Source organism: Arvicanthis niloticus, chromosome 4 (genome assembly GCF_011762505.2).
Source record: "Arvicanthis niloticus isolate mArvNil1 chromosome 4, mArvNil1.pat.X, whole genome shotgun sequence".
Lineage (NCBI taxonomy): Eukaryota > Metazoa > Chordata > Mammalia > Rodentia > Muridae > Arvicanthis > Arvicanthis niloticus.
The window spans coordinates 51,010,820-51,037,678 of NC_047661.1; the positions used below are offsets into that span (position 1 = coordinate 51,010,820).

At 41.0% G+C, this 26,859-nt stretch overlaps 1 protein-coding gene across 2 annotated transcripts in view; it reads right to left on the bottom strand.

Moving 5' to 3' along the window:
- Positions 1 to 19,951: 19,951 nt before the first annotated feature.
- Positions 19,952 to 26,859, bottom strand: part of Sptssb (serine palmitoyltransferase small subunit B) — a 29,305-nt gene continuing 22,397 nt past the window's right edge. For both annotated transcript variants that reach the window (XM_034500608.2, XM_076932509.1), the window contains one exon: positions 19,952 to 20,472. In XM_034500608.2, the coding sequence (XP_034356499.1) occupies positions 20,213 to 20,443 (231 nt within the window). In that variant the 5' untranslated portion in view covers positions 20,444 to 20,472 and the 3' untranslated portion in view covers positions 19,952 to 20,212. The remainder of the gene's footprint in view (positions 20,473 to 26,859) is intronic.

Sequence of the window (26,859 nt, forward strand, 5' to 3'; positions counted from 1 at the left end):
GCTTCTTACAAAATACCATACTTATGACCAGTGGGAAATTACCATTCCCTATTGTACCTCAGCAATCCTAATACAGCTTCCTCTCATAAATGCATTCAGCAGTTATGCATTTATAACTACAACTAACTAACTAACTAACTATATATACATATATATATACACTACATAATATATACTATATATTACATATATACATACATATGCCTGTGAATATATATTTATACTATATATAATATAGTGGTCTAATACAGTAATATATTATACTATATATTGTATATTATATAATATATATAGTATATATTTACATGGGCCAAGCATATGCATATGTACATGTAGGTACACATAGAGTCAAGAAGAGGGTGTCTGAGACCCTGTGGGCAGCATGATCTGGGTGCTGGGAAGGAACTTGGGTCCTCTGCAAGAGTACTATGTGCTCTTAAGCACTGAGCTGTAATCTTATCACCCCCTCCTTCCTTTTGTGCCCAGGGGCAACCTAATAGCTGTCAGTGCAGCAACCCTGCTGCTCCTGAAGAAAAGCTTCTCCCCATTGTAGCTCTCCTGTGTGTTTAGATTCTCTGGCTCTGTTTCTTTTCTGTTGTCATCTTAGCATCACTTTAAACATTTTTAAAAATTTAAATAACATCCATGATTTGGGAAAGTTCTCTTCACTCTCATCACCTAAGTAAAGAGAAGATTTTGGGGCATGGGCTTTTGTATCAGTGGTATATGGTATACCAGGATCCAACAGTACAGACAAGAAGCTTATTTAAAACTATTAGTATATTACTGTTCCGAAGAATAAGTGATAAACTGGGCTTAGTGGGTAAAGGCACTTATTACAGGAATCTGATAACCTGATAACCAGGAGTTTGTCCCAAGAATCCACATGAAAGTAGAAGGAAAGAGACGACTCCAGGGTTATCCTCTGATCTCCACACACATTGGATACTCACAGGTCCTCAAAACATCACACATACTAATTTAAAGTGTTATATATGACTTCAATCTGTAGAGTAACGGAGAACATCCCCCAGGGAGCTGTGAGATATTGAGAGTCTGGTCCCAGTCACTACCACTGTAACCAATCATGAGCAGCAAGGTTGGGACCCATTAATTGCTGTTGGCCCTCAGTACTTGCATCACCAAGTCCAGTTCCAAGGGCAGCGGCGAGGCCACTGGCAACCCCTGCAACCTCACAGATTTGGTACTCCACCTCACTGAAGGGAAAAAAAGGTCATCACAAGGACTGACTCAGGAACAGTGTAAGGTAAGGAGCAGAAAAGAGCCAGTTTCATCAACAGAATGACACCAAGGAAGATGTATTTGTACACTAGGCTTTCATAAAGAAGAATAACTCCAGGAAGTACTTTGTGGTCTAGGGGACTGAGAGACAGAGGAGTCTGATGTTGAAGAAGAAAAGGATGCTAAGGCAGCAAATGTTACAGACTCTGTAGCGTTCCAGTTAAAGTCCGTATATGCTCAGTAGACCATAATCGTTATAGATGCTATTCACGTCTATAGAGGGTAGTTCAGGAGAAGATTTAGGAGTGAGTGCCCAGTCATTGAGTTAACAAAAGCATTTTAAGAATAACTGGAGTGAGTGTGTTTTCTATTCGAGGATCTGAGCTAGCTCACAGGGAACTTAAAACAGTGTAGACAAAACTACACACTACATACATTGTTACAGTCCTCCATGCAATTACAAGCGAAATTACCAGAATAGTGAGGGTGGGGGAAAAGAATGGGGTATTGGAGAGGGCTCCTGAAGGCCAGGCCCTACCACAGGAAGCAAACCTTACTACATGCGGAGACTCTATGGGCATTAACTACTGTGTTCCAAACTTCTTTTTCAAGAAAAGATGGAAGATACTGACAACCAGAGTGCAGAAGAACAAGGCAAAACAGTGAGAAAGAATATATATTTGTATTACAGACTATTTTGTAGGACTCTTCCTCCTAGAGAGTACCCCAATGAAGAGGACAAGGAAAATCAAGAAGAGAAGATCCAGGGTCAGCATCCTTCTCAACACTATGCTGTTGGTATCAACACACAGAGAACTAGCCCTAAACCACAAAGATGGCAGAGAGAAAAGCAATTCACCCACTAGCGGAGAATTAATCTGATCCGAGGGCAAGGCTGAATACATGCTAGTTTACCATCTCAACCACTGTCTGGTTTGTTCATCCAACAAGAAGAAATATAAGATTCTAGTAATAAGAAATCTCTTATGAAAGGAGGAAGAATTGCGGGCCCCAAAGAGGGTAGGAACTCCACAGAAAGACCAACAGAGTCAACTAACCTGGACTCTTGGTGCTCTCAGAGACTGAACCAAAGAACACACACTGGCTGGTCCTAGACCTTCCTGCACACATGGAGCAGATGTGCAGCTTGGTCTTTATGTGTGTCCTGAGCAACTGGAGTGGGGGCTATCCCAAAAGCTGTTGCCTGCACATGGGATATGTTCTAGCTGGCCTGCCTTGTCTGGCCTCAGTGGAAGAGCCCAGCCTTGCAGAGACTTGAAGTGCCAGGGTGTGTGGCGTATAGTCAGGAGGGCCCCACCCTCTCAGAGGAGAAGAGGAGGGGGAGTGAGGGAAGGGTTGTAAGAGTGGCTGATCTGGAGGGGGGCAGTGAGTGAGATGTAAAGTGAATAAGTTAAAATATTTAAATTAAATTAAAAAAAAAGAGAAATGACAAAAGATTTGTGCTGAAGACCATGCCTTTTGTCCATTGTTCAGATATGTTCGAGCTATCTGCATTGTCTATACAACATGTGTTTTTATTATTTTGTTATTTTTGCCTAAAGATGTTTCTCTGTGGTAATGACAAACATGTTTAAAAAAAAAACTTTAAAGGTTTTTAAATTATTCTATTATCTAATCGAATTGAGATTTTTAAGAACGTCATTTTTAATTTGAAATAAATGTTTACGACTTGGTATTTTTTAAAAAAAAAAAAGTCAACAAATTGCAAGCACCTATTAATACAAGTCTTAAATTTAAAAAGAGTCATATGTTATGTGAGGGTTTAAATAAGAGTGGCATCCATAGGCTTATATTGGAATATACTTGAATAGCTGGTCACTAGTTGGTAGACTGTTTGGGAAGGGTTTGAGAGGTGCAGCCTTGTTGGATGAGATGTGTCACTGGGGATGGGCTTTGGGCTTTGAAAAGCACAAGTCATTCCTAGTTAGCTCTTTCTGCCTTATGGCTTCTAGAAAGATTTAAGGAGGGAAGACAGCGTCTCAGAGAAGGGGCTTCTTCATGAAGGATGCTGGGATGGGGGAGAATAGGCTTATGTACATTACTTCAAAGGGGCATGATACAAAGGTACCTAGGGAAGGGCTCTTAAAGTGACAAGTTGGGACTAACCTTGCTGAAAGTCAAAGCATAGCTCTCTGGGATGTGAGGTCTTAGCTACTGCTCTGGCCTTATGCCTGCCTGCTGCTATTCTCCCTACCGTGATGGTTATGGACGCACACTCTGAAACTATAAGCCCACCCAAATAAACACTTTTCTCTATAAGTTGCCTTGGTCATGATATCTTACATGCAATAGAAATGTAATTAAGATATTATAAGAATATCTGGCTGTAGAAGTACATGCCAGAAAGTTAGAGGTTGAAGCAGGACTGCCCCAGCTATAGAGTGGCTGTTGTAGTCAAGGTTACAACAGTATGAGATCTTGTTTTATATCCAACCCCCTCAAAAACCTCCAAACAAACAAACAAACAAACAAACAAAAAAAACCAATAGAATCTTACAAGAAAACTGAACAGATCGAAGGGGAACAGTTCTCTTTAGTAAACAGTGTATAATAAAACAGTAGTTGTTGGCTAGGTTCACTAATTGCTTTTAATTATCTTTGACTTTTACTCCTGTCTTCTGTTACGTTCTCTGCAGATTCTTTAACCGTACCACTTTACTGGTGAATAGTTGCTTAGGTCTTGCTTCTGCATAAAATCCTCTGAACATTGTGCTCAGAATATCCTGAGAAAGGGCTTACAATTCTGTTTTAGTTAGGGTTTCTATTGTTCTAATGAAACACCATGACCAAAAGTAACTTAGGGAGAGCAAAGTTTATTGCTTTCACTTCCAGATAATAGTCCTTCAGTGAAGAGTGTGCTGGCAGGAACTCAAGCAGGAGGGGAGCTGGGAAGCAGGAGCTTATGCAGAAGCCATGGAGGAGTGCTGCTTACTTGCTTGCTCCTTATAGCTTGCTCAGCCTGCTTTCTTAAAAAACTCAGGACTACCAGCTCAGGATTGGTACCTCTCACTATGGCCTGGGCCCTTCTACATCAATCATTAATTAAGAAAATGCCTACAGCCTGATCTTATGGAGGCATTTTCTCAATTCAGACTCCATCCTCTCAGACGACTCTACCTTGTGTCAGGTTGACATAAAAATAGCCAGCATATTTTTCCTTGGCTTGAGAGCTTTGAGCATTCTTACAGATGATTTATAAAGGCTATCTATTGCTAGGGATGTCCTGTTCAAAACCAGACCCAACAAAGATCCCATGCCTTCCAAATCAGATTGTGGCGTTCTGTAACCAGATTTCTTCAACAGCAGCTTATCGTTTACAAAGTAAACATTCCCTGTCAGTGCAGTGAAAGGAGAACATACTCGAACCCATCCAGCTGGACCCATGTGATACCATGCAGCTTCTGATGAAACCACCAAGAACTTTTAGTCTTCTATACTCTTCCACGACACTACTGACAAGTATTTAACTAAGGGTTTTGTACCCCTCAGGGCATTTACTATTCTTTATTTGTCTATCTATTTATCCATCCATCCATCCATCCATCCATCCATCCATCCATCCATCCAGTCTATTTTACATCCTGACTGCAGTTTCCCCTCCCTCTTGTTCTCCCCCTACCCCCTTTACCCATTCATCCTCCATTTCCCTTCAGAAAAGGGCAGGCCTACCATGGATATTAACAAAACATGGCATATCAAGTTGCAGTGAGGTGCCAACAAGAGGCACCTCTTTTCCTATTAAGGCTAGACAGTAGGAGGACAAGGGTCCCCAAAACAGGTAACAGAGTCAGGGATAGCCCCTGTTCCCACTGTTAGAAGTCGCACAAGAACACCAATCTGCACAACAGTTACATATGTGGAAGGGGCCTAGACCAGTCCCATGTATGCTCTCTCATTGGTTGTTTAGCTTCTGTGAGCCACTATGAGCCAGATTAGTTGATTCTGTGGGTTTTCGTATAGTGTCCTTGACTCCTCTGACTCCTACGATCCTTCCTCTTCCTCTTCAGCAGGATTCCCCAAGCCCTGCCTAATGCTGTGCATCTCTGCATGCGTTTCCATCAGTTGCTGGATGAAGCCTCTCTGATGAATATTGGGCTAGGCACCAATATATAAGTATAGAAGAATATCATTAATTTTTACTTCTCTCTTCTCAAGCACTTTTTTGTTTGGAGCTTTAGGACTTAATGCAAAGAGTCTGTTGCTACAGAAACCCCAGGTGAATGTACCCATGCACTTAGTATCTGAGAGCCTTCTTTTGCAATATAGCTTTCTAATTCTTTGACAATATCATATGTGCATACACGTATCTTCAGCCTATCCTCCCACTCTCTTCAGATATCTACCAGAACACTCCTTACCTTCACATATTCTCTCTCTCTCTTTCTTTCTCTCTTTCTCTCTCTCTGTCTTCCCTCCCCCCTCATCTAGTTAGTGCTGCCTGTTGGAATGCTTGCTGATGTTGTTGTCTTGATCTTGTGCAGGTAACACAGTCTCAGTGAGCTCACAGTGCAGTGTCAGTCAGAAGACAGCATCTCACAACATTCTTTCCCACCCTTTAGTGCCTACAAGACTAGGTTGATAAAAATGACCTCTTTAGGGTCTAACATAATTGCTTATTCTCAGCCCTTGACCAAATATGTGGTCACTGAAAAAAGAGACAGTATGAGAGCAACCAATGTTTCCCTATATTCTCAGAGACACCTCTCTCCACTGCTAGTCAGCCCTGCTCACTGATTTGTGGAAACTGAGGCTTCAGACAAAAGAATAAATGTTCCTGGAGTGTACATATAAAAACAGACTAAATGATGAAAGAGGAGAGGTTAAAAGGACTGGAGAGGTTTCTGGTTATTTTGGATGAAGCTGCTATGAACATAGTTGAGCAAACGTCCATGTTGTAGAATGTAGTATCCTTTGGGTATATGTCCAGGAGTGGTATAGCTGCATCTTGAGGTAGATCGATTTCCAATCTTTTGAGAAACCACCATATTGATTTCTAAAGTGGCTGAACAAGTTTATCCTCCCACCAGCATCCTTACCACATCCTAACCAGCAGGAGCTGTCACTTGTGTTTTTGATCTTAGTTGTTCTGATGGGGCTAAGATGGAATCTTAGAGTCATTTTGATTTGCATTTCCATGATGGCTAAGGATGTTGAATATTTCTTTTAAGTGTTTTTCAGCCATTTAGGATGCCTTTCTTCAGAATTCTGTTTAAATTTGTATTTCATTTATAATTGACTTACTTGGTTTTTTTTGATGTCTAGATTCTTGAGATGTCCCCCAACTGAAAAATGGATACAGAAAATGTGGTACATGTATACAATGGAGTATTACTCAGCTTTTAACAAAATACCATCATGATTTTTTCAGGCAAATGGATGGAACTACAAAAAAAAAAATCATTTTGAGTGAGGTAACCCAGACCCAGAAAGACAAACATGGTGCATACTTAATTTTAGCAGATATCAGCTTTAATGTAAAGGAAGTAAAGGATAATCATGCTACAACATAGACCCAGAGAAGCTAAGTGAGAAGGAAGGATCAGGAGGGAACTCATGAATCTCCCTGGGAAGGGAAAAAAGAATAGATATGGAGGGTGGACTGGGGCTGGTGTGGCTGGAACAGAAGGGATCAGGTTGAAGGAGGATGGAGGAAGAGAGTACTGGGAGAGGCAAATGGAACCAGGGTTATTTTAGTGCAATAGAAACTCCCAGGAATCTACGAGGGTGATCCTAGCAAAGACTCCTAGTAAAGAGAGATACAGAGCTTCAAACAGCCATCTTCAGTAACCAGAAAGGCTTCCAGTGATTGGGACTCCAACCCAGCCACAAAATCTTTGACCTACAATTTGTCCAGCTCTCAAGATGTACTGGGGTAAAGGTGGTGAAAAACTTGTGGGAGTGGCCAACCATTGACTGGTCCGGCTTGAGACCCACCCATGCCTGGACACTGCTTGGATGGTCAGGATCCTGAGGCTGGATAGCCCAGAGACCTAGGATAGTATCAAACAGCACTGGGAAAAGAAGTCAACGAGATGATTCCTGATACTTTGCTATACTCTTACACCAGAGCCTAGCATAATTGTCATCAAAGAGGCTTCATTTAGCAACTGATGGGAGCAGATTGGCTCACAGCCAAACACTAGGTAGAGCTCTGGGAATCTTTCTAAGATGGGGAAGAAGGATTGTAGGAGCCAGAGGGCTCAGGGACACCATATAATCAACTAACCTGGGCTCACAGGCGCTCACAGAGACTGAACTGACAACCAGGAAGCCTGCATGGGTCTGACCTAGGTTCTCTGCATACTTGTTATGTTTGTGTAGCTTGGTTCTTGTGGGACTCCTAACACTGGGAGTAGAGGCTGTCTCTGAGCTCTTTGGCCTGCTCTTGGAACCCTTTTCCAGCCTTAATATGAGGAGAGCTGCCTAGCCTTACTGTAACTTGCTACATCATGTTCAGTTGACACCCCATAGAGCCTTACCCTTTTCTAAATGGAAACAAAGAATGGATCTGAGAGAGAGGCAGTGAGGGGGAGGGACTGGGAGAAGTGGATGGAGGGGAAATTGTAGTGGGGATATAATATATGAGAAAGAAATACATAAATAAATAATTAAAAAAATAAAGGACTGGGGGTGGGGTACATGGTAGCTGTCACTAAAACGCAGGTGGCATTTCTCCAGACACTGCAAACATCAATCTTTTTATTTTTTTTCTCACCTGACTCCCTCATGAAGTCCGATTCTTCATTCTGGAATTTGTGTACTTATCTGCTGTCATCTGTGGTCATTTCACATCCCCTTCTGCTAACAAGCATAGAGCCTGGGTTACGAGACACCCTCGCATTTCAGGAAAAGGTCAGGGTCTTGTCAACAACTAGGAGAGCTGGCTGCAGAACGCTAAATGTTAAGAATCACTATAATTTCAAAAAAATGAAGATTCTTTAAATTGGAAGAGCATTTGAAATGAAGTCCACAACCAGTCCCATTTTTCTGGGGGAGGTTGTTGAGCCTCTGTAAGGAGATGAAATGAAGCCGAGACAAGTGACCTTACCAGACAAGCCTAAGCAGAGTGGAGAGACTAGCTGCTTAGTCAGGGTTATTTGAATTGTGGGGAATGTGGATTGTTTTAACAAAAGGAATTGAAATATTAATATGAACAAGAAAGTAAGACATTTATTTATGGCTTATGTTAGGGAAAAATACATGTGGTCAAGGGAGGTCTTCAGGGGAATGGGGTCAGGGAGTTGCAGTTTGCTTAAGTTAAATAAATTTAATTTAAATAGTTAAATAGTAAAATAAGCTTAACATGGCTCAGCTCCCTCTGAAGACATCCACAGGACAGTGAGACCAGAGTGTAATCACTTTTGTTAGGTACCATTAATGAAAATGAACTTTAAAATGGGCCAATTTAGAGGGTATGAGTGGAAAAAAAAAAAAAACCCAGACCCACAATCCACAGCAACCAATTAGACTGTGTCTAGCTTGCCTGACCAGGTGAGTCTTCTATGTCCTTCTATAAGAAAAATTACATTTAAACAACGGGACTGTTTTTTTGTTCTTATTTGCACTGTTTTTTACTTCAGTCCCCTTCTGTCCATAAAGCCAACTTGCTCTTTTCACTTCAGTGGTCTAGAGTGAGACATCCACTTCTGGATTCCCTAAAAATTACCAGTTAGAATTCTTACATAGAATTGATATAACTTTTGTCTTTTGAAACTCACAATACCTTTCAATTTTGAATACAGAAAACAGAAATTCCCTTTTCTCTTCACCCTTCTTTCTTCCATTTCCCCACATTCTTTCTCTTGCCCACCTCCCCATTCTGCTGTCTTTCATCCTTTACTCCAAGTTCAAGCAATTTGAGCATGTTTGTGTGGGATGTGTGAGGGACCTGTGACATGGAGCTCTTGCCAACCATCAGGATCATGATATCTGGGAAATCTACCTGCCTCTGGTGCACTGTACCCACAGTTCCAGACTGTGTTCCAGGCTGAGTGTGTGGGGGTTGGTTGGGGGAAACATCTGGTCCTATTTTGTAGTCTATGTTGTTACTCCTTCAATCAGACACCTGGGTCAAGGTGTGGCCTCAAAACTTTCCATTGCTGAGAAAAGTAATGGTGGAGCAAGCAGTTTGAATCTCGAATTCACATAAAAGGGATGAGAGGTGTGAATATTGTCAACGGGATGCATCTGGATTGCAACAAAGGGTCACAAGAAAGCTTTGGAAATTAGCTGGTTTGCAAGCCAGCTCACCAGGAAACAGTCTCACTGTCATCTGAATAATAAAACAGGTACAGGTAAGAGAGGCCCAGCCCTGAAACTTGATCTTACAGAAAGTCAAACTCTCTAATGAGTGCTAACATAATTAAAAATATTCGTATACATTTCATTGTATGTGCGCACATGCACCCACTTGTGCAGTGATCAGGGACACTGTATGGGAGCTGCTTGTCTTCTCCCAGTATGTGGGTCTGCAGGGATGGACCTCAAAGCTGCCCTGATGGCAAGGACCTGGGACCAGGGATGACCACACTGTTGATGTGTTAGTCAGTTTTGCAATGCAAAATGCCTAGACAATTAGTTGTCTCATGATGGAAAATCTGAATCTTTTCTTTTGTTCAGACAAAGCTTTAAAAACTAGACAAGTAGCAGGGAACTGTGTTTTCTTTTTCTCTTCAATCTCTGGAAAATATCCTCTCCACTTTTCATAGCCAGCTCTAGATAGAACTTTCCAGAATGAAGAAGAGCTTTATTTCCTTTGTGTGCACTAGAAAAAGCTTTTTCTTTTTTCTTATTTGTGTATTTGAATATTTTATAATTCAAAACAAAATTACAGTGTTTTGTTTATGATTTTATTTTTGTAATAATAAGGATCTAGCTTTGTTTGCATCCTCAGTTGTCCCCAAACCTCAATCCTTCTACTTTCATCTTTTAAAAAATTGCTTAAAAATTATTTTATGCATGTTGGTACTTTTTCCTGCAAAAATGTCTGTCATATACAACTCTGAGCTATCTCTTTAGTCCCCAGTTTTACATCCTAAATGCTGGGATTACAAGCATGTGTCACAGTGCCTTGCTGATATATGTATGCATGTATATGTATATTTGTGTATGTATGTATGTGTGTATGTGTGTGTATATGCGTGTGATGTGTGTATATGTGTGTTTGAGTGTATGTGTTTTTGTGTGTATGCGTGTGTGTATGTGTGTATGTTTGAGACAGGGTTTCTCTGTGTAGTCCTGGCTGTCCTAAAACTTGCTCTGTAGACCAGGTTAGCCTTGAACTCACAGAGATCCACCTGTCTCTGCCTTCTGAATGCTGGGATTAAAGGCCTGTGCCACCATGCCAGGCTTGGGAGATGGATGTTTAACAGAGTTACTGTTTCAACAAACAGCCTCAACTTTCTAGTTCCTTTTGTCCATCACCTCAAATAGTTTCCATCCTGACTGTGGACACCGCCTCTGTCCAGCTCCTGTCTGTAAAGCTGTGTGTGGTATCTTGTTCCAACCCATTAGCTCCCATTTCTTCCAGTGTCATTTGTTGAGTCTGTCCCCATCGACTTCCCTCAAGGGCCCCTGGCTCTGTGTCTCAGTCACGAGAGAAGTGCTGGCTGCCTTCACTCCATGTTCTGTAAGTCTCCAACTGTCTGCTGCATCCTCCTCAGAACCCTGCTGGTTTTTCACAAGAGCTGATCAAAATTTGTATGTTTAATATATTGTTTGCTTTTTAGTTATCTTGCCAAACATCAAATTTATTTATGTACAAGTTCAGAGATTTTCATATTTCGTGAAAAAAATTTCTGGAAGGAAGCAGTGTGTAGGAGAGCTAACTGACTAAAACATTGATGGGCTGTGGGGAGGTTGAAATGTTGCCAGTTCAGCGTCCAGTTGCTATTAATCTTTGTGGGGATCGGACAGAAGGCGGCTATCATCCTTGCAGACATCTTGAGCCATATACCCTGACAAGAGACTTGATTACATCAGCCTACAACAGCTGAGCATACTCTGATAACATCTTGTTTTAGATACCCAGGATCTTCCCTTGGGTGTGTGAGACTTAAAGGTGTGTGATTTAAGGGTGTGACTTAGAGATCAGATTTAGAGACAAGACCTAAGGGCATGATTAAAGGTGTGACTTAGAGGTGTGGCTTAGAAGTGAGACATTAATAGGCTACAACCATATTTGAAACTCACGTCAGGAGAATTGAAGCCTCTGTTTGAGATTCTCAAAGGAGATTCTGACCCTAAGTCTCACAGGGCTCTAACAGAGGAGGTTAGAAAAGCCTTACAGAAGGTTGAGAGTTCAATTTCATCCCAATTTGTAACTCATATTGATTATTCTAAGCTTTTATATTTTCTTATTTTTAACACTAAACTAACTCCTACTGCAGTTTTTTTGGCAAACTGCACCCATATTATGGGTCCATCTTTCTTCATCCCCTAGGAAGGTTCTTTATCCATACTATGTTGCTGTAGCTGATATGATTATGTTGGGCAGAGATAATAGTCAAAAATATTTTGGAAAGGATCCTGATGTAATAGTACAACCCTATACAAGGTATCAGGTTGATTGGCTTATGCAGAGTTCTGAAGTCTGGCCTATTGCATGTGCTTCATTTGCTGGTCAGATAGATAATCATTATCCACCAGATAAATTGATTCAGTTTTGTAATCGCCATGAATTTGTTTTTCCATCTCGTACTGCTCATGCACCTATCAAGGAAGCATTGCTAGTTTTTACTGATGGTTCCTCATCAGGAACAGCTGCTTATGCCTTTCAAGATCAAGTAGTCTCCTTTGCTACATCATCTGTGTCAGCTCAATTGGTTGAATTACATGCTGTTATTGCTGTGTTTCAAGCATTTCCAAAACAAACCATTAATATTTATACAGATAGCTCATATATAGCTCAATCTATCCCTCTGCTAGAAACTGCTGCGCAAATAAAGCATTCCTCAGAAGCAGCTGATTTGTTTTTACAGTGTCAACAATTAATTTTGAGGAGAAAGTGTAAATTCTTTATAGGACACCTGAGAGCCCACACTGGACTACCAGGTCCTCTCTCTGAGGGAAACACCAAGGCAGATCTAGCTACTCGTGTAGCTGCAGTGACTTTATCAGATTCGCAATCTAACTTGGATCAGGCCATAAAGGCTCATGAGTTACATCACCTTAATTCAAAAACTTTAAAAATTATGTTTAAAATTACCAGAGAACAAGCTAGACAAATTGTTAAACAATGTCAATCATGTGTTACACTTTTACCAGTTCCTCATTTGGGCGTAAATCCAAAGGGACTGATACCAAACAGTATCTGGCAAATGGATGTTACTCATTATAATGAATTTGGCAATCAAAAATATATACATGTATGTATAGATACATAATACAGTGGTTTCATTTATGCGACATTACAATCTGGAGAAACAAGCAAGCATGTGATCACTCATATGCTTGCTGCAACTGCTGTATTGGGTGTGCCTAAACAGATAAAGACTGACAATGGCCCAGGTTATACAAGCTCCAGTTTCCACCAATTTTGTGAAAAATTGGGAATACTACATAAAACAGGTATTCCATATAATCCACAGGGCCAAGGTATAGTAGAAAGGGCACATCGAACCATTAAATGTCAAGTTGAAAAAATTAAAAATGGGGAATGGTACCCTACCAAGGAATCCCCCAGAAATATCCTTCATCACACACTCTTTATTTTAAAATTTTAAACTTTGGATTCTGAAGGAAAATCCACTGCAGATAGATTCTGACATCCAGATACCAAAAAGAATTTTGCAACAGTCCTCTGGAAAGACCCATTAACTGGAACCTGGAATAGGCCAGATCCAGTGCTTATCTGGGGAAGAGGTTCTGTCTGCATATATTCTCAAACTGCAGATGCTGCACTCTGGCTGCCAGAGAGAGACTAATTAAACAGATAGACAACAATAACAAATCCAGGGAGGAGAAACCCCCTGAGAAGCATATTTTTTCTTTGCAGGAAATATGAAGCTGCTTCTCAATTGCCTTCAAACTGAAATAGAGCAACCAGCAAACCTGACTTGGGAAGTTCTCAATGTTGAAGAAGACATCACTACCTGTACCTCCAGGGTGGCTCTATTGGACTCTTAGTTTCTCAACTTATGATTTAGTGAAGAACATTATTTAGACCTAGGAGAAAACCCACTAACATAGTTACTATAGTTGTTTTTGGGGTTTGAGATTGACTAGAGCAGGAACAGGGATTTCCTTGTTTGTTTTGTTAAGATCAAAGCTATGATCAGTTCTGTATTTATATAGATTTAAATTCTGATATAACACATTTGTAGACAGAATAGAAGAGAGTTATGTGATGCCCTTAAAAAAGAGTGTTGCTGTTATACTGACTGTTCAGGCATTGTTAAGTCTCTTGTCTCTCGGGTCCATGCTGTTCAACAAACTGATGGCTTTTGTAGGAAACCAGATAGATGTTATTCAAATGGAACCCACACAGGTCCATTATTACAGGCTAGAAGTAGGGGATTGTAAAACCTCTGTCATCAAGACTAACGAGGTATATTCCCTAACTTACACGCTAAGCCAGATAGTCAAAGACAGGTAAGAGAACACTTCAAGACCCTTGTCCCTAAAAAGGGAGGCCTCACCATCCTAAGACAGGAGCTCAACCAATGGCTGTTGAGTTATCCAAAGACAGAAAAGGGAGGCTGGGGTCATTTGTTCCAACCTAAGACAGGCACAGTTTCCGTAAGTTTTCCCAGCGTTCCCTTTAGAAAAAAATTTAAAAAGGGGACCTGTGGGGAGCCAACAGAAGGCGGCTATCATCCTTGCAGACATCTTGAGCCATATACCCTGACAAGAGACTTGATTACATCAGCTTACAACAGCTGAGCACACTCTGATAACATCTTGCTTTAGATACCCAGGATCTTCCCTTGGGTGTGTGAGACTTAAAGGTGTGTGACTTAAGGGTGTGACTTAGAGATCAGATTTAGAGACAAGCCTAAGGGCATGATTAAAGGTGTGACTTAGAGGTGTGGCTTAGAAGTGAGACATATAAAAGGCGAGAGGCAGACAGAAGAGAGATCAGAGAATCAGACACTTCAGAGAGTACAACTTGGAGGGAGAACAGACAATTAGGCATTAGGATTAGACAGTACAGCTTACAGTACAACTTGGAACTAGAAAGTAGGTTAGAGAGTACAACTTGGAGTAGGAATTAGGCATTGAGGAAGAAGACTTATTAGGTATTAGACACTTGGCACTTGGAGGAAGAACTTGGCTTTAGACATTAGGCACTTAGCACTTGGAAGAAGTAACTTGGAACTTGGAGGCACTAGGGACTAGGAACGAGGGACTAGGAACTCAAGACCTGGGACTTGGACTAGGAAGAGAGACTGAAGAATAAACAGGATCGAATCACACTCTGTCTGGTCTCCATTCCTCGTGTCAGTCCTCACTCTCTCTCTTGCTGAACCCTGACCCTCAGACCAGAGCAGCCTGGGGCAGTGAGGGCTAACAAGTTAGTCCCCAAGGCCTTTGATCAGTGCGGGTTCCAACATTGACAGAACAGTCCGGGACACTTGGGCCCCCAAACGTGGGGCAGCCTGGGCCACAACAAATCTTGAGCAGTTTTCAGCCTACTTACTGAATAGCCATTCCCTGGCTACCTCTGTATCAGACCTAACATCCTGATAAACAGATTAAAACCTTCACAATGTATTATCTTAAAACTCTCTTCTGCACCAACCAAAGTGCTAAGAATACAATCAGATAACATCCCAGGCTCATCTGTCTGTCTGCAACTTGTTTTGCTGATGGCCCTACCAGTATGTTTTCAAATTGCTTTGATTTATGCTTTTCTTTGTTCTATTATTATAAAACTGTTTCCACTTTAGAAAACAGGGAAGTGGGGTAACCCAAATATGTGCTTTTCCAGGCCATGGTCAGTCAAATTTGGCTGCAAGATCGGCTACATTTCATTTCCTTTGAGAAGAGAGAGTTATGGGGTTTTGTGTGTGTGTGTGTGTGTGTGTGTGTGTGTGTGTGTGTGTGGTGTGTGTGTTGTTGACAATTTCAATTTTTGTCTGCTTAGTTTTCTTCCTTATCAAATCTGACTACTGGCATACAGTAGGCTAATATTTTTCCAAATGTTCAAAGATAAGGGGATTTTATGAACAACTCCAGAATGCCTGTCGCCTAGTTTGTTATAATTTTCATCTACTATTTAGTCATTTCTCTTTATTCCCTTTACCTACGCATCGATGCCTGGTTAGCTTTTGGTGAATCTGTCATGTGAGTGAAGGCAACTTTTTAGACCCACAATCAGATGCTTCTCATGTTGAGGTGCCTGATACACAGGCCAAGCTTGCTTGTCCAGAGCTTGGGGAGCTGAATAGTGCTCTGTGTGGTGGCTGCCTGCTAGTCCTTGTACAAAGCACCTGGCTAGACACTGGGCATTCTGAAACAAGGGTGATGCTGCCTTCTAGAAGCACACTACTTATAGGACCCACATGAGTTAGTGACAGGAAAGGAAAAGTAAAAACTGTGTTAGCGATTTAATTTTTACACGAAATGTAGGCTAATCAGTGATGCTATGTTAAACTCTGTGACTTCTTGGCATTTTTTTTGTTGTTATAAGATTAGATAAAACAGGTGTGGAGACACACACACACACACACACACTGCCTTGGCTGATACATTTTATGAGTCCTATTTTACTCAGTGACAAACACTATAGTCTCCTGGAACCTTAGACCCTTTGGATTTTCTTGTCTCAAAGTTCTAAGCACATCACTGAAATAATCATATAGTGGAAGCAAAGGAAAAACACACAGACACACAGAAAGTGTTTCTGCTGGTCCAGGCTGTCTGTGGTCAAAGTGAGAACAAAGCTGTCAGATCTGGAGCATCAGCAAGTGGGCAGGTACGGCTTTCCTCTTCCCTCCATACACTGGTAGCTTTTAAAAACAAAACAAAACAAAACAAAACAAAACAAAACAAAACAAAACAAACCAAACCAAACCAAACCAAACCAAACCAAACCAAACCAAACCAAACCAAACCAAACCAAACCTCAAAACCAAACCTATTTCTTCTATACTTTTTGGACCCTGTATTTGATTGTTCAGAGACAATGGTTACCTTTGATGTGACATCCCAGCATGGTGTTTTGTAATAGTTCTTATTAAGTTCTCCTCTGTCTATTGGTGTTTATTTTAACTCTTAGTTTTAGAAGGAACTTTTAAATTAGAAGAAGGTCAAAGCCTAGAATTCTTTGTGACTGAGTTCTAAGGGTACAGAAGGGTGTTGAATCACTGTGAACTCAGAAAGCATTCAAGGCCATTCTTAACTGTTAACTAAATGTGAAAGCGATGGTTCTGGGAATGCAAAAGGGCTGAGCAAACAGAACCGCACCCCCGTCCCCCATCCCCCAGGTAGAGCAATAAAGGCAGCAGCTGGGATTCCAATAGTGGCTACCTCTTCATTCTCTTGCCTTCCTTATGTGACAGGATCCTGCTTTGTAATCGTCAGTGACAGTCATCTGTGGGGCGAGTGGAACTGTGTCACTAGACAAAAACTTGGTAAGGTTGAGTAAATTCAGAAACCCTGGTACCCTCATACCTAAGGATGGTAGAAGCTTCACCTACTCCAGACCAGGTTCCTGTCCTGGAACACATGACCAGGACACTCCATGGAGAGGACTGTGACAATCAGTCACATAGGGGCAGTGCCCGAAACCCCTCCACATGCAGATGAGGCATCCCCAACATCGCAGACCAAGCCAATAGAAGGTATCTGCTCTTAGACCCCAATCTACCCCAAAATGTATATAAGACCCTGTCCACAAGGAATAAAACATACACAAGTTATTTCATCAAAGACTGTCTGAGAGTGCCTGTTGTATAGAGCCATAACACTTTGGGGAACAGAAACTGTCTCTGGAAGCTTTTGCTGATGGAAACTGCTTGACTCACGCCTACTGCGGTCACTTCCCACTCAGTGGATCTGATCTTGGTTCCTAGCTGCTCACTCTGGAGCAGCAGCTAAGTAAGAGACCCAGTAGCTCGCCTAGATTTCTCCCCTTGGGAGAGTGTAACTCTTTGGACGCTTTGGCAGGGCCAGAGCCCTGCAGATCTCGGCAGAGCTTGTCTGGTTCACAGAACAGCAACTGGAATCCAATTTGGTGCCCTTGACTTCTTTTAGGAGTACATAGAGAGCATATTCTTTATGTTGGTGGGAATGATGGGGCAGTTCTGTGAATTGGAGAATAGGGGTTCATCCTCAGGGGAGTAGTATATTATTGCTGCAGCTCCCCTTTTTTCCTCATTGGTAAATATTGAGGGGGCTCCAGCTATTTTTTTTTTGAAACTAGTTTGGGGGCAGCCATCACAACAGAGGGAGGGCAGAGGCCCTTTACTGTGAGGATAATGGTTGTCAGTTTTTCCTGGGAATCCTATTAAGCTAATAGCAAAGCCGGAGTGATTTTTGATTAGCCATTGAATATCAGAGGGAAAAAAGAGGTGGCAACGTCAGGCTCTTTTCCTAGGGTTTGCAGGATTCTATCCCTGCCATTTTAAATCATATTAATGAATGCGTTCACTTCATTTAGAATTTGGGGTGCCACTCATTGGAGTGTGGAGCCATTCCAGCAACCCCTGGGGTTGGTATAGGGTTCCTACAAGTGTAGGGGAGGAATTAAAGATAAGGAGGCAACTGGGCGTTGTTGGGACATACCTAGCAGCCAAGGTCGGGGGCTTGTGGAGGGGCTTCAGTGCTGCCCCTATGTGACTGATTGTCACTGTCCCCTCCATGGGGTGTCATGGCCATGTGTTCCAGGACAGGAAACTCCTACTGTCCTCAGGTATGAGGGTACTGGAGTTTCTGAATCTACTCGACCTGACCAAGTTTTTGTCTGGTGACACAGTTCCATTTGCTCGACAGTCATTGCTCCTGTTATTCTCCCATGAGCTTCCATAGGCTGACTAGGATGAATCTCCACATTGCTCAGTGTGGTTCATACCTTACCACGCTGCTTGTAGCTAACTGACTTTGAACAAGAAACTTGTGTTTTCTAAACCCTAAGCTCCTTCCTGTAACTGAAGTCATGTTACCTGTAAAATGTGTATAAAGCACCGAGAAGTTCATTAGTATGGTTAATCTTCATTGTCAACTTAATTTGATTTAGAGCTACCATAGAAACCTCTCTGAGTATGTCTATAAGGATTTTTTTCCAGAAAGTTCTAGGGTTGAAAGGCTAATCTTGAAATGGGCAACATTATTCCTTGGAGTAGGGTCCTGGGTTGAATAAGAAGGAGGCAGTGGATTGGTTACCAGCATCCAATGCTCTCTGCTTCCTGACTGTGACCAGTTGCCTCAGGCTTCTGCTACCATGCCTTCTCCACCACCGTGTGCTGTGCCTTCCAGCAGTGAGCTGGAGAAGCCCTGCCTTCCTGAAGCTGGTCCTGTCAAGTGTTCCATCATGTCAATGATTAAAGTACGGAGCAAACGTTAGTTTAATTCTACCATTGTGAGATCCATTTCTTTGTTAGATTAGGAGGAAGTCATCTGGAGAGTACGCTGTAATATATCGTGAAGAAAGGAGACACATGTCCAAACTGGGCATTTGCTTATAAAAGTAAACTTAATTTTATTTTTGCAAAAATCAACAAGTATATATTTCATATCTGGTTTCTCTTTAAAATGTGCGTTTCATTTTTTAAACAGACATGCAGGTTGGTTTTGCAAGCCCAATGTCTTTCTTTATATGACTCCCTGGAATATTTTCCTCCTAAAACAAAGGTGCTAATAGTGTTCAAAACCTGTTTATTTATTTATTTTTTACCCTCCAGAATCACTAACATTAATATTTATTGGGAGGAAAGAAAAACTACAAGGTTTGGTCTTTGGCTTTTATGTTTGACTCGGCACTATAATTAAAATCTTATACTTGCTTTGAAGATAAACATTTTGAGAGAAATTTAATAAATCTTGTTTCTGCTGTGCAGAGGAGCTGCTATATCAAAGCCTTTAACTGGAGCTGTCGACTTCCCGCTGCTTGGCTATTACTTCCAGCCTATTTATCAGCTTTTCTTCCTGTAGCCCAGGACATGCAGTTTTCCTTCCTCTCACCAAAGGCAAAGCAAAACAACACTCTCCCTTCTTTTTTCTCCTGCATCATGTAAGGTGGGGCGTGATCAAAAGTTACAATATCTGAATTTGCTTTGGTTATACTTTGTTTCTTAAACAAATTATTCTGTAGCATAACAGTTATTTGTTCACCTAAAAAAAAATCATCATTCCTTTAAAGCTGTGATAAAGCCAGGCTTCAGGAGCATTTAAAACAAAGCTGAAACCAAATCTGAAAAAAAGATAATTATCTCTGGCCTATTACTTTGAAGTAAAAGAATTTTAGGGAAAGCAACAAAAAAAAATGAAAAATAGAAGAAATGAATTTTAGGTATTAGCTATTCACCGGAAAATAAGACCTTAAAGGTCCATCTATTTTATTCCCATCTTTTGATAAATTGTAAACAAGCACAGGGTGCTTTTGATAGTAGTCTATGAAGAATTCTTTTGCAACATATCCTTTTGTATAGAATAATATGAACAGAGTAGTGTAAATATAACTCTGTCATGTCTCTTATAAGCCTATTTTTCTAGAAAAGTTTTATTTCAAAGCATCCTGATTTCAAAAGAAATCTAAAGCCATTGAGTTGAGTTGAGCAAATGTGGGCTATGGGGTTAAAATCATTGCCTTTTCCATCATCTGATGCACAATGCTGCATGTGCAAAAGCAAGTGGGAAGACGCCTATCTCATACTCCAGGCAGGATGTGTGTGACAGTGCATAGAAAGAGTGCTGGTCAGGTCAGAGGTGAAAGATGATACAGTCACCCAAGTCAGTAAGTTGTAAGCAACGTGAATACACTATGCCATTTCACAGAATTCCGATAAGATCAGTTAGAAATTGAACTGTTATAGCCACATATTTTGGAGAAAAATTCCCAAGCCAGGCGAATGTGAATGGGGATGAAGACATAGGCAGTGTATACCACCATAGCAACAATGGTTAGCAAAATGGTATTGGTCATGGATTGTTCCCAAGGCTCCATAACAGCACAGCAGGTGATGATTTGGTATTGATAGTAGAGCCAGGCTAAATACTCCTTCACACGCTTGAAATCCATGGTTCTTCCTTAAGCCGTGGAAAGTCTGCCTGTTAAAGAAAATAACATGACAGAAGACAAAATAAAAAAGAGAACATACACTCTTCTGGTAATTCACAGCAAGCATCCACTGTTTCCTGAAAATTTGGTCATTTTTTTTTTTTTTCAGGCAAAGGGTGTCCATGTCAGTAGTCCTAATATGAACTTTGGGTGTTAAGGTTGTGGTTTAAAAACATTGTATGAACAGGTGCTCTTCAACTAATAATGGAGATACATCTTCAAAAGCACAGAATACGTTCAATATTGTAAAGTAACACACACACACACACACACACACCACTTAATATACTTAACCTATTATTGAACACCAAGGTTTAGCCACACAGTTCTTGAAATCGTAGCATTTGTCTGCCTTTGTGATCACAAAGCTGACTGGAAGCTGTGGCTCATTGCTGTTGCCCAAGATCACCAGAGTATTGCACGATATAGTAAAAGCCAGGGAAGGATCACAGTTCAAAATAGAGAGTATGGTTTATACTGGTCATGTACCACAATAGACACTGAAATATCACACTGGGACTTCAGTCAGCTGGATACTGTAGATACACGATTGCATATATTGATAGCAGGGTAAAGGGCATACTCAGGCTGACCCCAGATGGAGCATCAGGAGCCTTTGAGTGGACCGATCTAGATTTCTCTGTGTCTTCATTTTCTACTGACCCTGTTGTGTACAATTTTGATGTAGTATCAATACATACAATAGGCTTTGATCACAGATGCATGTCAAGTCTCATGAGGCCTTCCAGTGAATCACTGGGTACGTGGGTATTTTGGGGGACCTCCAAAACAAATGAGAAGCCCAGATCAGCCTCTTAGCCCTTCCATCCTTTCCACATGGAAGGACACGGTGTTCAAGGCATGCACCATTTTGGATGTAGTGTCAGACCCTCACAAGCTGCCAATCTGATAGGACCTTGGTTTTGGACTTCTTAGTCACAGAACTGTGATAAAAACTATTATTTATGTTTACTACTTTAAAGATCTTTATTATAACAGCCCAAGTGAACCAAGGAATATACGTCTGCCAAAATCCAACATCCATTCACAATAAAAGTTCTGGAGAGATTAGGGATACATGGGATATATCTCAAGATAATAAAGGCAATCTATGGAAAGCTTATATCCTATCATCCTAAATAGAGAAAAACTCAAAGTATTTCCATTAAAATCAAGAACAGAACAGAATGGCCATTTTCTTCATTGCTGTTCAACATAGTACTTGAAGTCTTTGCTGGCACAGTAAGATAAGAGAAGGAGATAAAGAGGATACAGGTAGGAAAGGAAAAAGTCAAAGTAGTGTAGTTTGCAGATGATATGATTGTATGCATAAAAAACCTAATGTCGGCAAGGAACCTGCTACCACTGATAAAATATCATACTCAGCAAATATCAGCAGGACATAGAACGGACACACAAAACCAGTGGCTTCATGTGAATGAATGACAAATGACCAAGAAAGAATTCAAGGAAACAGTATGACTCATAATGATTTCAACAAGAGTGACAAGCCACAACTCACACTGACACACACACACACACACACACACACACACACACACACACACACAGAGAGAGAGAGAGACAGAGAGAGACAGAGAGAGACAGAGACAGAGAGACAGAGAGAGAAGAGAAAGAGAGAAGAGAGAGAGAGAGATTTCAAGGAGAAGTGAAAAACTTGTGCACTGAGAATCCTGAGACAACAAAGAAGAAGAAATTTAAGATGAGGCAAAGATTTTCTGTTGGCAGTGTTAACAGAGTAAAAATTGTCATCCTACCAAAAGCTCTCTACAGATCCAATACACTCCTCATCAAAACTCTAATGCAATTCCTCCCAGAAATCAAAAACAGCCATCATAAATTTCATATGGAAATACAAAAGACCCATGATACGTAAAACAATCCTGAACAACAACAACAACAAAAACCTGCTGGGGGTAGTAACATCCCATATTTCAAATTATATTACAGAGCTATAGTAATAAAAACAGTCTGGTACTGACATAAAAACATGAAAATAATATAAAGATGTAATAACCAAAAAGCTAATAAAAGATTAAGGAAAAAAAGACCCTTAGTCCCATTCATGAGAGAAGCCTTCACGATCACCTTGTTTTCAAGGCAGCCTCTGTGGTCTCTGCAGTGCTAGCTGGCCTGTGAAATTCCAGGAGAGTCTCCTGTCTCCATTTCATATCTTACCACAGGACTGCTGAGATTACAGATGCCCACAGTCACATCTGGCTTCACATGTGGATTCCAGGGATCAACCTGAGGTCATCAGGTTTGTATAGTAAGTGTTTTTACCCACTCACTGGTCCCTAACTGAACTTCTTCATACTACTACACCAGAGATTAGGTTTGACATGGAGTTTAGAAGATATGGGAGTGTTCAAAGTGCAACACAATGACAATTTCAGTGGGCAAGATTATCTCAGAAACTGAAATTTCCCAGGAGCAGAAACAGCAACTGTGGAGCACCAATACTTGAGGTCTGGCAGTCCTGTTAAACAACCTAATTTTTTTTTTTTTTTTTTAAAATCTTACTCATAACTATCCACAGTTGCTTCCCTATAACTACTTAGAATTTGAGATATGGCTAGGTGATTGGTGGTGGATCCTAGGGTTTATTTATTAGGGATTTAGTGCCAGGTGGTTCTGGGTAAAGATAAAGTCATATGGCTTAGCCCAGACACACCTCTTCTCCTCCTGGAGTGTAGACTAGTTGGAAAGATAGATCTTAACCAGTTAGTACAAACAAGTATGTAATTATCAATCATATTAAGTGCCCTGAAGGAAAGGATAGTGCTCAAGGAGCATTTGCAAACCTGATCCAGTGTGAAGAAAAGATAAAATATCAGGGATGATTAAAGGCCAAGCAGAGTGAAGGAAATGAGGAAGGGAGATGAGGGAGGCAGGGGAGAGGACTCACAGAAAGGTCAGAGGTGGGAGGTAGCCTGGGAAGCCAGGGTCCAGGGGAGAGAATGGGGAAAACCAACGAGGTTAAAGTGATGCCAAGGCCAAGAGTGGGAGAATGGAGTCAGACAGGCGAATTATTTGTCCTTTAATCTATGATTCTGGGGTGTCTGAGAGGCTATGGATAGGAAGGAGGCTATAGTGTTAAGAAGCAGGGACTAAACTCACATAGAGGACAAAGTACATCCTAAAACCAAGGTGAAGTGGACTTGCATAGCAATCATTTTGGAAGCTCTATGCCTCAGCTCTTCCCGAGGGTAGTGCCTGTTCAAAATCAGCCACTTACTAAATATTTATAAAAACCTGTAAAACTCTTTTTCAGTTTTATCAATGAGATAATATTGTTCATTTAGGAATATCATTGATTTTTCTTCTCACTATTGTGCTTTTTTTTTAAAATGCACTAATTAATCTCCTGGCTGATTTTTTTTTTCTTGCTTGGGCAGCCGTAGCAGACAATAATGACAGCCTTTTGGGAAACTCTGAGCCAGAGGCATCCAGCTGAGCCTTGGAGAATGTGGAATAATAGGTGTCTAGTATTTAAGGCTGCTGAAAATCAACCAATCATCAAAGAAATAGCAGATAAAAATCTTATGAACATATATGGAAAATCATATAACATATGTTACATCAAAGACATTTTGGGCACAAATACCACAGTGGCTTAGAAATGGACATTTAAAATTTACTCTCATACTAAGAACAAAACATTAAATTTATTGACTACTTCCAAAACATCTCATTTCTAAGTCTTGTAAATTGCCAGTTTTGACCTGTGAAAATACCTTTTTAAATTTATTTTCTTAGTGTTTGTGTATTCGTGTGTGTGTGTGTGTGTGTGTGTGTGTGTGTGTACATGCAAGGGTACACATGAAGGCCAGAAGAAGGTGTTCAGTCCCCTGAAGTGAGTTATAGGCAGTTGTAAGTTGCTTGACATGGATGCTGAGGATGGAATCTCAGTCCTCTGCAAAAACAGCAAATGTTCCTACCCACTGAGCCATCCCTCCAGCCCCAGTGAAATGTGTTTTTATTATCCTGTCTCATTTTAATCTCATGAGGTCTAACAGTTAGTTCACAAAAGGCATTGATTCTTTGGTTTTTCTTTTCTTTTGATTCTTCTTTTAATTTATTGATGAGAAGAAGATTTAAAGATTGTTTATTCACCATTTCTTATTAAAAGGTGAGAAGAAAGAGTTTGTACTGGAAAGTTGTCTGCTATTGGAGGATATGAACTATCTTTAGGTTCTAGATTTAGTTTGGTAATCTATTTCTCCTTCCTTGTGAGTCCATTTTGTATCTCCTAAAAGGCAATATGAACAATAAGACAGACACACACACACACACACACACACACACACACACACACACACAGAGAGAGAGAGAGAGAGAGAGAGAGAGAGAGAGAGAGAGAGAGAGAGCGCAAGCCCACCACCATTCTAGACAATGTGATGAGTCATATGGGTGGGAGAATTCATTAACTCACTGAACATCTGAGTACAGCTACATGACTTCTGAATAGCAATGGCCTCAGAAGGACATGCTCTGTCCCAGAAGGCACTGCAGGCCAGAAGGGGAAATTCTTTTGGACTATGTAGCAGCCATGCCATGCATGAGGAGCTTGGAATGAACACTAAACGGAGGCAGAAGGGGTACGGAAAAAAACACCAGGAAGAATGCTGAAAAAGATGCTGAATTTGGGGAAAACCATGACACAAATACAGTGCAATAATAATAATCTGTAGTCACCCAGAACTAGATTTTACACACACATATGCATACACAGAGACATACACACAAGCACACACAGACACACACATATAGAGACACTCACACAGGCACATACACAGGCATACACACACAGAGACATACACATACACATAGAGACAGAGACATACACACACAGACACACACACAGACACAGGCACAGACACACACACACAGACAGAGACACACACACAGACATATAGAGAGACAGAGACACACACAGAAACACACACAGACAGGCACATGCACAGACATACATACACACACACACACACACACACACACACACACAGACATATACACAGAAACACACACACATAGACATACGTGGAGACAGACACACACACAGACACACACACAGAAACATACACACATAGACATACATGGAGACAGACACACACACACAGACACACACACACGCTAGAGGCTGATGTTGAGTATCTTTTTCAAGCTGCTCTCCATGTCATTTTTTGAGGTAGGGTTTCTCACTGAACCTGGAGTTCATTGATTGGCTGCACTGGCTGGCCAATGAGCTCCAGGGACCTGCTTTCCTTTGCTTCCTCAGCATGGGGGTTACAAGTGTGTTACTTGAATTCGAGGGATCTGAACTCTGGTCTTGTGCTTGAATGGGGTGCACTTTACTTACTGTGCCACCTTTCCAGCCCCTCCAGTAAATATCTTAAAGTCTTAAAGGTTCAAAATTAATAACAAGATTCAAAATTAATATAATAACATATTACCTAATGCCATATCCTAGAGATGATTAAAACAAGACTCTGGATGTCTGCTTTATTAGTGCCTGCTGTGAATAAATACACTTGTTTCTACTTATATGCCTTTAAAATGATGGCTACCCATAAGTGGGAAAAGGGAGAGGGTTTTTTTTTTTTTTTTTTTTTTTTTTTTAAACATTTTCATCTACCACTGTGTGATACTGCCTGCTACAGAGTGAGTGTTTGGAGATTCCGGGGCTCTGGGGTGATTAGCTCATGATGGCAGAGCCTAGGGAATTGTGCCCCAATGAAAGAGACCCCAAAGACCTCCTTGTCCCTCTGCTATGTGAAGACGCAGTGAAAGGACAGCCATGTATATTCTCCTCATATGACACTGTGTCAAATGGACACTCAGCCTTGGGCTTCCTAGCCTTGCGAACTAAGAGGAGTGGATTTTTGTTGCTAATAATCCCCAGAATACACTAATGTTACAATAGCCTGAGCTAAGACATACTCTCAAACAAAGGGAAGAGCAGAAATTTATTTTCCCTGCTACATCTTATGATTATGCTTCTCAGGAGGCCATGGTGAAACATAAGTCAGCCAAGGTTCCATGCAAGAAGTGAGCTTGGGATGAAGGTCAGGATTGCCACCTGAAGCAATGAAAGCTCACAGAAAAAGCTTCTCTGAACCACTGTTTTAAGTACACTCCTTTGTGAGGACCAGTGTGTAGCATACGCTATCAGGCCTAATGTCCCATGAGGCAAGGGAGTGGCTGTGAGGCTACCTGGCTTTAGCACCATCCTGTTTCCCCAGACCCGATTCACCCCTTACGTAAGAATTTTTCCTGACTATCTATAGTTCAGGTTCTTGTCTCTGACAATTGAAGGTTTCAAAGCACTTCTGTTACAAGTCTTACTGGGAATT